Source organism: Nilaparvata lugens, chromosome 7 (assembly GCF_014356525.2).
Source record: "Nilaparvata lugens isolate BPH chromosome 7, ASM1435652v1, whole genome shotgun sequence".
Classification (NCBI taxonomy): domain Eukaryota; kingdom Metazoa; phylum Arthropoda; class Insecta; order Hemiptera; family Delphacidae; genus Nilaparvata; species Nilaparvata lugens.
In genome coordinates, this window is record NC_052510.1 from 55,309,013 (window position 1) to 55,324,287 (window position 15,275).

The 15,275-nt window shown below is 33.3% G+C and overlaps 1 protein-coding gene across 1 annotated transcript in view; it reads right to left on the reverse strand.

Moving 5' to 3' along the window:
- Nucleotides 1–2,941: 2,941 nt before the first annotated feature.
- LOC111059032 (endoribonuclease Dicer) overlaps nt 2,942–15,275 on the reverse strand; it is a gene marked incomplete in the record, with an annotated part of 135,688 nt that continues 123,354 nt past the window's right edge. Inside the window, 4 exon segments of the mRNA XM_039433199.1 lie at nt 2,942–5,639; nt 9,269–9,341; nt 11,233–11,350; nt 12,768–13,039. Of these exon segments, the coding sequence (XP_039289133.1) occupies nt 5,483–5,639; nt 9,269–9,341; nt 11,233–11,350; nt 12,768–13,039 (620 nt within the window).

The following is a 15,275-nucleotide window of genomic DNA, read 5'->3' on the forward strand; positions in this document are numbered from 1 at the left end:
GAAACTAACTGAGGAATCCATTAATAACTACCTTCAAAATTTGACAGCTGATGCCAGTACAGATTATTCATTATGGAAAGCAACAAAAAGGATTAAGCAGCCAATATTACAATCCCCTCCAATTAGAAAACCAGATGGTACTTGGGCAAGAAATAACAGAGAAAAGGCAGATTTATTTGCTAATCATCTAGAAGAAATCTTCCAACCAAACAACATTCAATCTGAAATTGATCCTGAAGAAGATATAATGGATGATTTAGATACAGAGATTGATCCAGTTTCTATAAATGAGGTTCAAGAAGAAATAAAATATAATATGAATACCAAAAAAGCACCTGGGTTTGATCTGATTACAGGTGAAATCTTGAAGAAACTTCCAAGGAAAGGTATTGTCATGCTAACATACTTATTCAATGCATCACTCCGATTACAGCATTTTCCTACAATTTGGAAGGTGGCAGAAGTCATTATGTTGCAAAAGCCTGGGAAATGTCCTCAAGAAGCAAAATCATACCGCCCAATATCTCTTCTACCTGTAATTTCAAAGCTTTTTGAGAATTGCTAATGAAGAGATTGACTCCCATCATAAGTAGCAGGAATCTGATACCAACCTATCAATTTGGTTTCAGGCAGAAGCACTCAACCCTGGACCAAGTACATAGAATCACCAATGTAATAGAGAAGTCATTAGAGAAAAAATCGATATGTTCAGCAATCTTCCTTGATGTGGCACAGGCATTTGACAAAGTGTGGCATGAAGGACTGATCATTAAACTTCATAAAATTCTCCCCACTCAACTTGTAAAACTTTTAAAATCATACATCAACAACAGATTATTCAGAGTAAAACAAGGTGACGACGTCTCCGAATTGAAGGAAATAAGGGCTGGAGTTCCACAGGGTAGTGTTCTTGGACCAGTTCTTTATGTGCTGTACACAAGCGATCTTCCTGAATTGGATGCAGTGACAATAGCTACTTTTGCTGATGATACTGCAATACTGGCAGAAGGGGAAACAGTACAAGAAGCAGCCACAAAACTACAGAATGCTAGCAACAGATTCAGTGACTGGACCAAAAAATGGAGAATTCGATTAAATGAGATGAAGTCTATTCATATCAACTTCACAAACAAAATTATCAATGACCCGATTCGAATAAATCTGAATGGGAATGTAGTACCACACAGCAACACAGCAAAATACCTTGGAATGACTCTTGACGCCAAGTTGAAATGGAAAGAGCATATCAAGATGAAAAGGAGCGAGCTAGGACTCAAATACAGTAAAATCTATTGGCTGTTGGGCCGTCAATCACAACTCTCATTGGACAACAAGTTATTGATTTACAAACAAATTCTAAAACCTGTCTGGACGTATGGAATTCAGCTTTGGGGCTGCTCTAGAACATCTAACATCAGTCAGATTCAAACATTCCAAAACAAAGTACTGCGGAACATGGTGAATGCGCCCTGGTACATAAGGAACAGCGATTTGCACCGAGATCTGCACATCCCCTATGTGACCTGTGAGATAAGACGATTGGCAGCCCATCATGAGTCACGTCTTCATCAACACGACAACACCGAAGTCATCCAACTACTAGACAACACTGAACTCACTAGGAGGTTGAAGAGAACAAAGCCCTTCGAGTTGGTGTAGTGCTAGTGGAGTGATTAAAGTATATTGAATAAAAGTGTAGTGAAATAATTTAAAGTAGTGAAATTATAGATTGGAACTGTAGGCTTCACTGGAAGACTTTAGCAATAAAAAATTAATTTAGGATAAGAAATAACAGAACAAAATTAATGGTTAGTCCTAGTGACTAGTTTTAATAGAAATAACAAAAAAAAAAAAAATATTATGTAAATTCATCTATAATTTTGCTGTATTGTAAGCTATTGTATATAAGTGTATAAGCCAGTGTATATTGTAATCTACATAGATAAGGTACTCAATCAATCAAGTCTCGTCTGACAGTCGTATTTGACATGTGAAAAGGTTACATCCTATACTCTTAAACGAGCAATTTCTGTATATATGTTTGGATGTTTATATTTCACCATATCTCGAAAACGGCTTTAACGATTCTCACGAAATTCAGAACATAGTAGGTTAATAATATAGAAATTCGATTGCCCAGGTCTCATCCCTGGGAAAACACGCTGAAGGACATTAAAAGGATAATATTATTATTATTCATCCTCGGAAAACAGCTGATAATATTATTTCGTCGTCTGTTGATGATGGAAGTGAGTGAGCGAGTTCATGTGTGTGGGACTGTGTCAAAATTATGACTCAGCTGTAGAACTTTTGTAATCATTCAATCAGGTACTTAGTGCCGGTTGGAAAAAAGCCGGGTTATTTTTAATCCTGATTAATTCCAGTAGAACCATCTTTTTGAAATGGTCTTCTCTGATTTGGTTCACGTGAAATTAATCAGGATTAACATTCAACCGGCTTTGGTGCGACTGGGCCTTTGTGAGGGAAATTTTTGCATTCCTCTGACTTAATCACAATTTACTGTGGTGAGATAGAACATTTCTGTATGAATGTTATAATTTCTTCTTTCGTAATAAATTTTTTATGCTTTTGTATTCCACAGCGAAGCTCGGTCCCCGATATTTAGACTACTTATGTAGTGAAAATTGAAATTGTCAATCATTCCTGGACATTTTCGCATTCCTCTGGGAATTAATCTCAATTCACTGTGATTAGATAGAACATTTCGGTATGAACTATATATTATTATAATTTCTTCTTTCGTAATAATTTTTTTATGCTTTTGTACTCCAGAGCGATGCTCGGTCCCCGATATTATATTGTAATGTACATAAATAAAGTACTGAATCAATCAATAAGTCTCGTCTGACAGTCGTATACGACATGTGAAAAGGTTACATTAGTGCCTAACACTTGAAATATGGTAAATGAATCCAAAACATACAGAAATAACAATTCTATATTTCTGATACAAAAACGTTGGATACCAAAATAACAATATAAGACATCTTATTCACAATGATAGCAGATACTAATTAACATCATGACAATAAACAATATAGTTCAGCTTACATATCATAACAATAATCATTACAGTGGTGAACCTCAAGTGAAAGGTTTATATATTAAGATCCAAGTTGTGAACTGGATTCAATCTTAACAACAAATAACTATTTTAAATTAACTATTAAATAATTTATTTGATTAACTGTTTAAAAACCGCCAGAGGCTCAAGTGAAAGGTTTATATATTAAGATCCAAGTTGTGAACTGGATTCAATTTTAACAACAAATAACTATTTTAAATTAACTATTGAATTATTTATTTGATTAACTGTTTAAAAACCGCCAGAGGCTCAAGTTTATATATTAAGATCCAAGTTGTGAACTGGATTCAATTTTAACAAAAAATAACTATTTAAAATCAACTATTAAATATTAAATAATTTATTTGATTCAACTCAACTGTTTTCGATTAAATACCGCCAGATGACAAAACCTGGCCTGAAAACTCAAATACCACGAATGAGTAAACCGAATCACAATGCGTTATCACTGCTATATAGTGCAAAACTCCTTAGCTCTATTACCGTTATATCAATATTAACTAGATGCATTTCAAAACTCCTGATCCTATTCAATTAAAAATTTATTCCGTTTCAATTTTTTTATTTTTTGAGCACCAAATGATTGATAAAAGTTTTATTAACTTAAATAACTACCGACAACAGTGCATACAACACAGGGCCTATATAGAAGTTTTAGGTAATCAAAGATTAAAAAATACAGGAAACTTGACTGAAAATGAAACAATATCAAACCTATCAAGGCATAACTAAAAGTTTACAAAAAAATCGACCGACTCTCAGTTTACTGTTAGAATGTCTCAGTTAGAATGTGTTGTTATTCTAACCTACAGTATAATTTATTTCTTCAACTAAAATATAAGCTACACAGTGAGAATAATGAAAACAGCTTAATTTTTCTTTTACAAGGATAATTTGACAGTGAGGTTCTTTGGGGATTCTATACGTATAAAAAAACTACTTCTCTGTCGCATCAAAATTTTGGTCCGCCTTCTTGGAACCACCATTTTGATTCAACTTCATTTTTTTTTAATGTGAAGGTGATCATATGATACATGATTTCTATACAGAATCTCAAGAGAAAATGAATGACGTAAACTGCACATCAATATCTCAAACCGTTCAATGTTATTCACCTTCAAAGATATTAATAAATCATACAAAAATGAAATAAACGAGTTCCTTAAATTAAAAATTTGGTGTGGCGCACTATAGATGGGGCGGAGCTCCTGGAATTTTTACAGATATGGGACTTGTGGCAGTTGATGGAGCTTATTAATGACTATTTTAGGTATAAATTTGAACAAAATCGTTGGAGCTGTTTTTGAGAAAAACGCGAAAAACCCTGTTTTTGACAACATTTTCGCCATTTTAGCCGCCATCTTGAATCGCATTTGATCGAAATTGTTCGTGTAGGATCCTTATATTTTAAGGACCTCAAGTTCCAAATTTCAAGTAATTTCGTTAATTGGGAGATGATATATCGTGTACACAGACTCACATACACTCATACACACACACAATGTATGTCATACAGACCAATAACCAAAAACCACTTTTTTGGACTCAGGGGACCTTGAAACGTATAAAAATTTAGAAATTTGGGTACCTTAATTTTTTTCCGGAAATCAATACTTTCCTTACCTATGGTAATAGGGCAAGGAAAGCAAAAATCTTACAGGCAATTGTACAAATTCATACATAATATTAACAAAATAAAGTATTAATTGTACATAATAACTTGAAGCTAACAAGACTAATGTCTTATAGTAAGCTAATGTTAAGAAGATAACAAAATAGAAAGGAAAAATAATTGTAACCTTACAATGAAAAAGAAGTAAGAACAGAACAAAATTATAGAACTACCTTATAAAACAAGAAAAATGACTCATGAAATAATGAGTTAAAAAAAGAAAATGTCTTATAGTAAGCTAATGTTAAGAAGATAACAAAATAGAAAGGAAAAATAATTGTAACCTTACAATGAAAAAGAAGTAAGAACAGAACAAAATTATAGAACTACCTTATAAAACAAGAAAAATGACTCATGAAATAATGAGTTAAAAAAAGAAAATGTCTTATAGTAAGCTAATGTTAAGAAGATAACAAAATAGAAAGGAAAAATAATTGTAACCTTACAATGAAAAAGAAGTAAGAACAGAACAAAATTATAGAACTACCTTATAAAACAAGAAAAATGACTCATGAAATAATGAGTTAAAAAAAGAAAAAATAGAGAACAAGTGCATAGTTATCTATTTTTCTTTTTTAGTCTTTTTGTAGTACCACGTCTTTCAAGACGTGCCACTTCTAGGATACCCCATCATTAGTATTATTATCTTCAAGAAGTCTACTTATTTTGAATAAGTACATTATTTTCAAGGATTTTGGGACACCCTACTCTGACCGTAAAAATCTCAAGGCCATCTTCGCTGCAGCCCTCTTGGCGTGCTTCTTAGTCTCCCCAAATCCATAGAATTTCTTCACTTCATCGGCTACGACAATCTCCAGAATAACCATGACTCTATTGAGATCTTGCAGCAAAATAGATTTCCTGCAAAAAAAAAATAATAATATAAGTGCCGACAGAAGCAGAAATAGGTGAAGTATGTAAAAAAATACACGTCACACAATATTATACTCTAAGTAGAAATAAAAATAAAAATTTAAGTACCCTTCTTTTAAATTGTTTAATTACGACATGTTTCGGCTATGATGTCATTACCAAGTAATTGATCAATTGATCAAGCCCTAACAATTACTTGATAATGCCAATGCCAATGGAATAAATAAATAAATAAATAAATAAATAAATAAATAAATAAATAATAAATAAATAAATAATAAATAAATAATAAATAAATAAATAAATAATAAATAATGGCATCATAGCCGAAACATCTCGTATGTAAACAATTTTAGAAAAGGGTACTTGGATTTCTATTTTTATTTCTATTTAAGAGTAGTAGCAATGCAAACAAAATAATACAATCTGATGGCGAATAAACCTAATAATAATATACTCCAAGTAATATTACAGTCATATGATAGTGTAATACAATGGTTCTCAAAGTGTGGGGCGCGACCCCCAAGGGGGGCGCGATGAATGGTCAGGGGGGCGCAAAGCTTGGTTGGTAAATGTTTTAAATTTACTTCTAAAATAATTATGATAAGCAATCTTTCTATTTTTAAAATTACATGTGAGTAATTTTACTCATAAAATATTTATATCAACCGTATTGTCAAATTCAAATTCTCAATCAATAAGTGCTCCCTCAACATGATAGAAAAAGAACCTCATTGATCTCCAAAGTGGCTTTGCGCTTGAAATGAAGTTTGAAGAATATTCTCTTACATCCTTCTGGATTGGTGTGCAAAAGGAACACCCAATTTTGAGTAAAAAGGCATTGAAGATATAGACTCCATTTGCTACAATTTATCCGTATGAAACTGGGTTTTCTGCTCTAGCTGCCATGAAAAGTGAATATTGATCAAGACTGGATGTGACCCAGGAACTTAGAGTAGCGTTATCGGAGCTGACACCTCGTTTCTCTGTGCGAAAAAACAAGCTCATCCTTCACACAGACGCTCTTTGTATTGTTAATTTCTATGAGAAACAAAAATAACAACTATGTACTATAGTAGCTGCAGTACCTGAATCAATCAATCAATCAAATCAATTTATTGCCATTCTTTTTTTTACAAACAAGTGAAACAAAAACATTCTTATAATGTTAAAACTAATTATAATCTTAACTAATTTAAAAACATATTCAACGAATGTTTTCTTTTATTTTAATATTGAAATAATGGGCTCTCCCAGAAAAGCTAATGCTTGAGCTCTGGAAGAGAGTTCAAAAAATCTTAAAAGTAATTAGGATGGTTGTCTAAGACAATTTAATTGGTACCAGAGGAAACAATATGCAATATAAACACCAGAATATAAATGTATGTACAATATAACAATGTAAGCACTAGAACAAAAAGTCAATTAATCTTCTGAAATCTCAAGTCCGAAGTAAACTTTCCTACATACCCACTCTCTTATTTCATAAATTAAACACTTAGTAATTCTATTTAGAATGAATTTTTCAGGTAGACAATTTATTATTCTATGGCAATAGAAGGAAAATTGGTGTTTGCAAGATGTAAGTCTAGTGAATAGAATTATAATTTATTGTTTGTATAGAATTTGTTGTTTTATAATGATTGAAACTATTGCAACATTGGGTTATGTATAGAATGTGCAAAACTCAACTAAATAAATATTGAGTGTAAAATATGTAAGTATATACGTACGTATACGTATATGTAAAAGATGTATAGTAGTGTAGCTTATACATGTAGGGGGTTCGGTTTACAGCTGAATTATGCAGGGGGGGGGGCTTGAAGTAAAAAGTTTGAGAACCACTGGTGGATAAAAATTTTGCCAAGAAGAAAGTATAAGTCTTCACCCCCATAGTGCGTTAGTCGATCGAGGTGATAAAGAGTCTATATCAAAAGCCGGAGAGAAATCAGAGACTTTTCTATGAACCATATCAACATGGATGGAAAAATAAGTACAGTGAAATCTCCCAATAGCGGACACCTCTGGGGATTAGTAAAATGTCCGCTATAAAGAGTTGTCCGCTATTGAGAACTTGGGTTCATCTACTTTTTGATATAGAGCAGGTAATGAGAAGGTATAAAGAAAGTAAAGAAGGATGCAACATATTCTATCTTCGCTAGAATATGATGCAAAATACTTGTCTATAAAAAACTTTTTTTAAAAAGTTTTTCATCACCCCGTGATCCAGTGGTTGACAGGCTGAAGTGACATTCGGTGAAAAATATCAACTTACAATGGCTCTTCAAATTCATGTTTACAGTCAACAGCACTGTTAATCTTTCCTTTGAAATTTTCCCCCCTACAATTTTCACCTTTCAAACACATAGTTTTGTCCGGTAAAGCTATAAAAAATAGACCAATCTCATCACAGCTGAAAATGTTCTTTTGTTCATAGCCTTCACATAAATCTTCTAGTTTTCTTTTCCACTCTAAAACAATGTTATCATCAACAGAATCGATCTCTCCACAAACAGCTTTATATGAGATGTTATGTCGGATTCAAAATTTGTCTAACCATCCTTACGATGCTTTAAAATCATTAGCACCTAACTATTTGGCTATTTCTGAAGCTTTTTCTCGAATTAATGTGCCAGAAAGAGGAATTTTATTTGTCCTAGCTCTACAAAACCACTTTTAGGTGTCCGTTATTTCACAAATTTGTCCCTTTTATAAGTGTCCGTTAACCGTTATTGAGAGAGTCTGCTATTTAGAGATAATGATGTATATTCCTCTTATGGAGAAATGGCGGGGAATCAAAATTTGTCCATTATTGAGAGATGTCCATTATTTGGAGGTGTACGTTAAGAGAGATTTCACTGTATTAATTCAATATACTATCTTATTCCATTAAACTATCATAACATAAAATAGTTCGATCGACTGAATCATAAATAAAGTGGGAGAGTATATCATTTTGAATGAAGAAGTGAATGAGAGGAAGCAAGCTGAGTTAAATAGATTATGTCACCAAGTTGGAGAGTGCTAACAAGATATTTTTATTTATTTCTTGTATTTTATGGTTGCAATGACAATAAAGTTTTTACGCATAATGCAGAATGGGCCAGGTTCTACATAATTACCGAGATGAACACTCAATCAATGTTAATTCAAACAAACTTCTGTGATAATGATTCAATCATTCAATAGATATAGAATAGTGAGAGGCGTAGTCTTTTGGTGAAGTGAGGATAGATCAAACCGCTATCCTTACTGATAATCGTTAAGATGCATACAGACTTATGCGCTACGAACACACGCATTTCACTTTTCATCACCTGATGCTATGCTCATTTCATCTGTATCCAACTGTTTGTGTACAAATACAGATATAATAAGAATAGCATCAGCTGATGAAAATTGAAATACCAGTGTTTGTGGCGAATAAGTCTGTAAGCACCTGGGTAACTTTGAACCAAATTCAACCTTGAATCACAGTTTATCTCATCGTCTATAGCACGCACGATATCATGTGTTCTTTACAATTATTTGACTTCATTCAATTTTCCATTCTTATTGTTTATAAATAATATAACTGTCAAATTATTGCCACAGTAGTATTTTTTGATGAGGCTTACCTGAAATAGCAACTGACATTCTCCTCGTACAGCAGTCTTATATGGTTTTTCGGTACTTTTTTGCTGAACATTTCTGGAAAAAATTAGAAATGAATTAAAGCACATTCACGTTGTTTCTCATTTCATTATGTATTGATGAATAAACAAACCGTTTGTAGAAGAGGCAATAATATATCTACAACTTACTGCAACCTATAAAATGCAGTACCTACACTAAATATTTTTTGCCACTACAATTCAGATTCATAAGTTTAAATAAATAAAAATATCCCCAGATTTGGGCTCCATGACCCAGGAGAAAGATGGATGATTGAGGAGATGGAGAAGGTGTTACGTTTCTTTCGGAAAAAGATCTTCAGCTTGCAAGTGTGGGCTCCAGACTTCCGCTTGTTTTTAAGAGATAGGAGTGATAGTAGATAGCAGCCACTGCTGCTTTACACTTTGAAGCAGCATCTCAAGTACTTGCGTCGATGCATGAGACTGCTGAGGCCTGACAGATATCCCAGCATACTGCTGAGGAAAATCATTGACAGAACAGAGAAGACAACAGCTGCATGTTTATTTTTTCATTTATTTATATTTTTTACAGAGAAGCACTGATTGGGAGAGAAAAACTAAGGATACTCCTTGTACTATTTCTTTCCCAAATTTAGATAACACTTTAAAAGTCCAAAATAGGGTTATGATTTCACTTTACTGAAATTTAGTCCATTTTCACTCGAAAACAACGAAAACTAAGATTTTAAATTTTGACGGTTGAAAACAGAAAAAAATAACAAAAATATCACACTCAAATAACCATTAATTGAAAATTTTTTGAGTAATTTTAAAAAATGTAGAGTTTAGTTAGTTTAGTTTGATTTTCGTCATATAACACTACAGAATCAAGCAAAGCTTGGTAGTATATGACACGTCATAAGTATTGAGTACAATACTAAAAAAAGTAATTATAGAAGAGAAAAAAGAGAAGAAAATCAGAACATACAAAGGAGTTAAAAATATGCTTGCAAAAAAATGCCTAAACGCGCCAACAGTTGAAGCTTTTCATTTAAACTGTACGGAGATGCATCAATCAATTTAGATTTTATTGCATTCTTAAACCTTTTTGAGCTCTCAATACATTTTATTTCAATAAGAAGAGAGTTATAAGCTCTTAGTCCGCTATAATGTAGCCCTTTCTCTAAGCTTGCTATTCTGTGTTGCGGTTACTGAAGATGAACTATTTGGTTTCTAGTATTGTGTCTATGATGGATATGACTCTCTCTCAATATCTTCTAGTTTTTCTTTGCCATAGTTGCAATTTCGAGGAAGTACAATGCAGGAACTGTTAAAATTCTAAGTCTTCTGAAAGAGTTTTTACAAGATTCATAAGGCTTAAGTTGTCGACAATTCTGAAGGCTTTTTTTGCTTTTTAAAGACAGAATTAAGATTATTTTCTCCACTCCCCCAAAACATTATGCTGTATTGAATTATCGACATTAAATAACTATGGAAGACATTAACAGAGTTTTTGTTCCATTCTTCAACACTTTCAAAGAGAAGCAGACACTTGAGAGTTTGTTCAGAATGTGATCCACTTGATCATTCCACCCTGAGACAGTTTCTGATTCTGACTCCCAAAAAGCAAACTTCATCCTGATCAATCTCATCCATCTTTTGGCAGATTGTGCCACTTAATTTACTGGTCAGCTTAAAATACAATAATTTAGTTTTGTTCATATTCAAAAAAAGACCGTTAGCCTGAAACCAGATGTTCATGGATCTGCAAAGGATGTATGGAGTTACTGCCACAGGCCTCTTGACGTGCAATATTCAGATGGTTCTCAACGAGGTCGATGCAGCTTGCTATAGTGCACCTTGCATGTAACTCATGTTGCATGCAGCGGTATAGTATTGAATGTAATACTTGAGAACAAGAAGAGAAGCTGTTGAAATCATAGAAAAAATATTATTCAAATATTTACCGATTTCTTTGTGCATAAACCTGTAGATGAAATCCCAAGTGGTTTTTAGGCATTTGTTGCTGTCAAGGAAAATGGCGCCCACCAACGATTCAAACACATCACCAAGAATCTTTGGAACCTGAGAATCATCGAATTGAAATACATTAACATAAAAACAACGTTCGAGTCATTCAACATTAAAAACAATTATGATAATAATAATAATAATAATAATAATAATAATAATAATAATAATATTTTATTAACTCAAGAGCTTTTACAAACATAGAGTTTCGTCATACAGTAATTTATAGTTAATACAATATAGATATAAGTTCCATGTCAATAGTCCATTCAATATAAAAATCTTATCACAGCTTGATAACAATCATTGAATTGCTGTCATAGCAATGATTGACTAACCTTATTTTTGTTAGAGTGAAGATAATAAAATCAGACAATTCAAGACTATTTTGTTGTTAATGAACATACGTGATTCTGTAATGGGAAAAGTCACAAGACTTTTGAAAAAAACATGAAGTTGAAACAAACTCCAAAATTCACACTCTACGTCAGGCTTAAGGAAAGTATTGTTAAAAAAATATAATACAATATGAAATTAAAACTATTACTATTACACTATATAAATCAAAAATTCAACTATGGAATAAAATATAGGCTACTTATACAAAATACAAACATATATAAAATAAGCATCTTAATTCATTCTGAATTATTGTTATTATGCTAAATGTTGCTATTATTGTATCAATTCCTAACCGAATGTTTATAATAGAACGATAATAAGAATTGATCCAGCAACAGATAATAAATTCTATTGATGGTATATAAATATTACGATAGCACGTCCAGAAAGTAAGTTCCGTTTCAATTTATATCCGCTGCAGCGCTGCGATCGCGGTAGATGCTCTGTATCAATGAGAAGAAACGTGCTTATTGCGAGATACTTCGGAAATTGCGCCGTGCAATACAGAATAAGCGCCGAGGATTGCTGTCAAAAGGTGTTGTTTTTCTTCACGACCACACACTGCAAATGTGACGAAAAACCTCCTACAGGGATTTGGCTTGGACGTGTTTGACCATCCTCCTTACAGCCCTGACCTCGCTCCTAGCGACTTTCATCTGTTCTTACATCTCAAGTCTTTCCTTGGTGGTCAACACTTCAACAATGACGACGAGCTGAAAGAAACTGTTCCAACTGGTTGAAGACACAGGCGGCAAATTTCTATGAAGAAGGTATACAAAAACTTGTGCCACGCTATGACAAATGTCTGCAAAATTTCGGTAGTTATGTGGAAAAGTAGTTTAAGAGTTGTAGAATTTTGTACAATAAATAACTTTTCTGTATCTGTACACAATTAAATTTTATTACCAAACGGAACTTACTTTCTGGACCTACCACGTATATCGATAGAGGGCGCGAGATATAACATTATTGAATCAAATCAATAATGTATGGTCCCTTAAATGACGTTAAACCCAAGTTCGACTGTATTCTCACTTGGATGAATTGGATGGCATTAGGCCTACTATACCTCAATGGACTCGCCAATGTTGCAGTCAATCTCATCGATGAGGAAGAGTGTGTCGTCGGAGAAGTCGTGGTTGCGCGACTCCTGTCGCTCGACAAATGCCTCGATCACCTTGGACAGCTGGCAGGATCGCAGCAGCAGGAACTTGTGCAGACCGATGCGGACTGCGATCGACGCCAAAGTCACGTTGTTCACCAGTGCAGAGCGCAGGTCCGTCAGCTCACCCGGTGTCAGGTTGTCGCAATACTCGTACATGTGTGTCGTCACCAGAAAATCTGCAACCATTCATTTACTATAGTGAGGTACACGTTATAATGGCAGTGAATGAATGAATCGATTTATATTCCAGATATGAGTAATATCTCTACAGAAACATCTGTACTAGTTACCCTAGCAACAGAATTGCATGCTATAACAAATATCCATTTTCCAGTTAGTTTTCATTTACGATTCTAGTTCATATCAAATTTCAATGTATTCAATTGAAGCATTCTACCATATTCTATTTATTCAATCATAAAAGTTGAAGAGCTTCTATCTCACTCACATCCACAGAACAAGATGCTAGTTTACATAGCTAGAGGAGATAATTTCAAGAATAACTTATATCTATAATACATTTTCGTAATAAAAATCTCAATAAATATGATCAAGTCGCCATAACAATTCAAAGACACAAAGAAATAAGAGAAATTATAAAGAGCTACTAAAAACGTATGTACGATCCAAAAACATCAGTTCAGGAAAAAATTACAATAATTCACAGATCGTACTTTGAGTAATAAAAACAACAAAAAGACATTAACTATAGAAACACTTCCATATTAAATTATATAACGTGATCTCAAGGATGTCTTAAACGATCCTACCGATTTCTTTCCCTTATTTCTAACAGGAGAGAATTCCATGCACTGATGGCAGATACCGAGAAAGAATTATTAAACAAATTCAAATTCAAATTCAAATTCAAATTTTATTTATTCAAACTCACAATATTCACATTCAGAATCAATAAGAAAAACAAAACACTCAGCTCAGTAAGATAAAAAATAATTAATGGAAGAATAATCAAATCAATCAAAAGAATTCGGAGAAGATGTGCGAGAAAAGATGATTTCAACTGATACACTAAGGAATTCACCCTTTTTGAAATATATGCTACTTGATCATTCCATGATAGGCAGTTATTAAATAGTGGAGCAAGATAGGAGAATAGCGTTGCCGATTCTCTGCCTTCCCACTGCCTTCTATAGAGGATAGCTGATACCAGCCACAGCAACGAATACCAAATATATATTCACATTTTCCACGATTCCGAAATTTAGTGGAGTTGGTTGATTAACCAATTATTGATTTTAAAAAAACTTGATTCCAAAGTGTGGTAGAATGGATCCACTCCATCAACATGAAGGGACGTACTCCATCAATACCAATCTCACTTATATTCTGTGAGAGTTTGAAACTAGACTTGGCTTTCTAGTGACTATTTCACTTCAATATATATTAGTAATACAGTATATTAGTAATTAGTATATTCTCAAGCCCAGAGATCAAAATCATGTAATTCACATAGCTTCACGAAAAAAACTACTAGGACTATTGGCTTGAGTTAACGGTGAAATTTGGAACATAAACGCCTTATACCATGGCATATCTTCTTATGTAATCTTTTCTCTATGATAATATAAACTTTGCTATAGTGAGGCCCACGTTATAATGGCAGGGGAGAAATATGGGGAAACTTTCCCCATTCTCTGCCTTGCCACTGCCTTCTATAGAATATACAGTAGCTGATACCGGTCAATTTGATGTGATATTAACTGGAGAATTCGGATTCTTAGGGCAGGTTTCCGAGCTCGGGATTTAGCTAAACTCTAGACTTTAAACAGCTGGAGTCAGAAACGCGTAGTCGCAGTTTTTATGACAATCTTTATTTACTCATTTCTATAATTGGAAACGTTTTCTTTGACGAAATGAAACTACTAGAGTCAGAATATTAGCTTTCTGAAACGGGGCGTAGTCGCAGTTTTTATGATAAACTTTATTTTCTCATTTCTAAAATTGGCAACGTTTTTCCTTGATGGAATGAAACATTCCTAAATAATTCAAAATAGCTGAAACTTTACACTATTTCTCTTTATTTTATTTGGTGTTCAATTTTCTAGCTTTTCGAATTTAAATTTAAACGTGGACTGCGATAACGCCCCGTTTTGGAAAGCCAATTTTCTGACTCCAGCTATTTAAAGTCTAGAACTTAGCTAAATCCCGAGTTCGAAAACCGGCTCTAAGATGAGTCTGGTTAACAGAGAATGTGAAAATTAAATAAAAAAAGATTGATCGTAAATGTGACAGATTGCATGAGTAGCGGAAAATGTGTCTGAAAATTTCCAAAATGAAAACATGAAAATTTTGAAATATTCCCAGAATACGTGAAATCTGACAGGAAGTCGACTACTACATTATTATTCAAACTTTACAGCATGTCTATTATGTCACTGACCAAGTATTGCG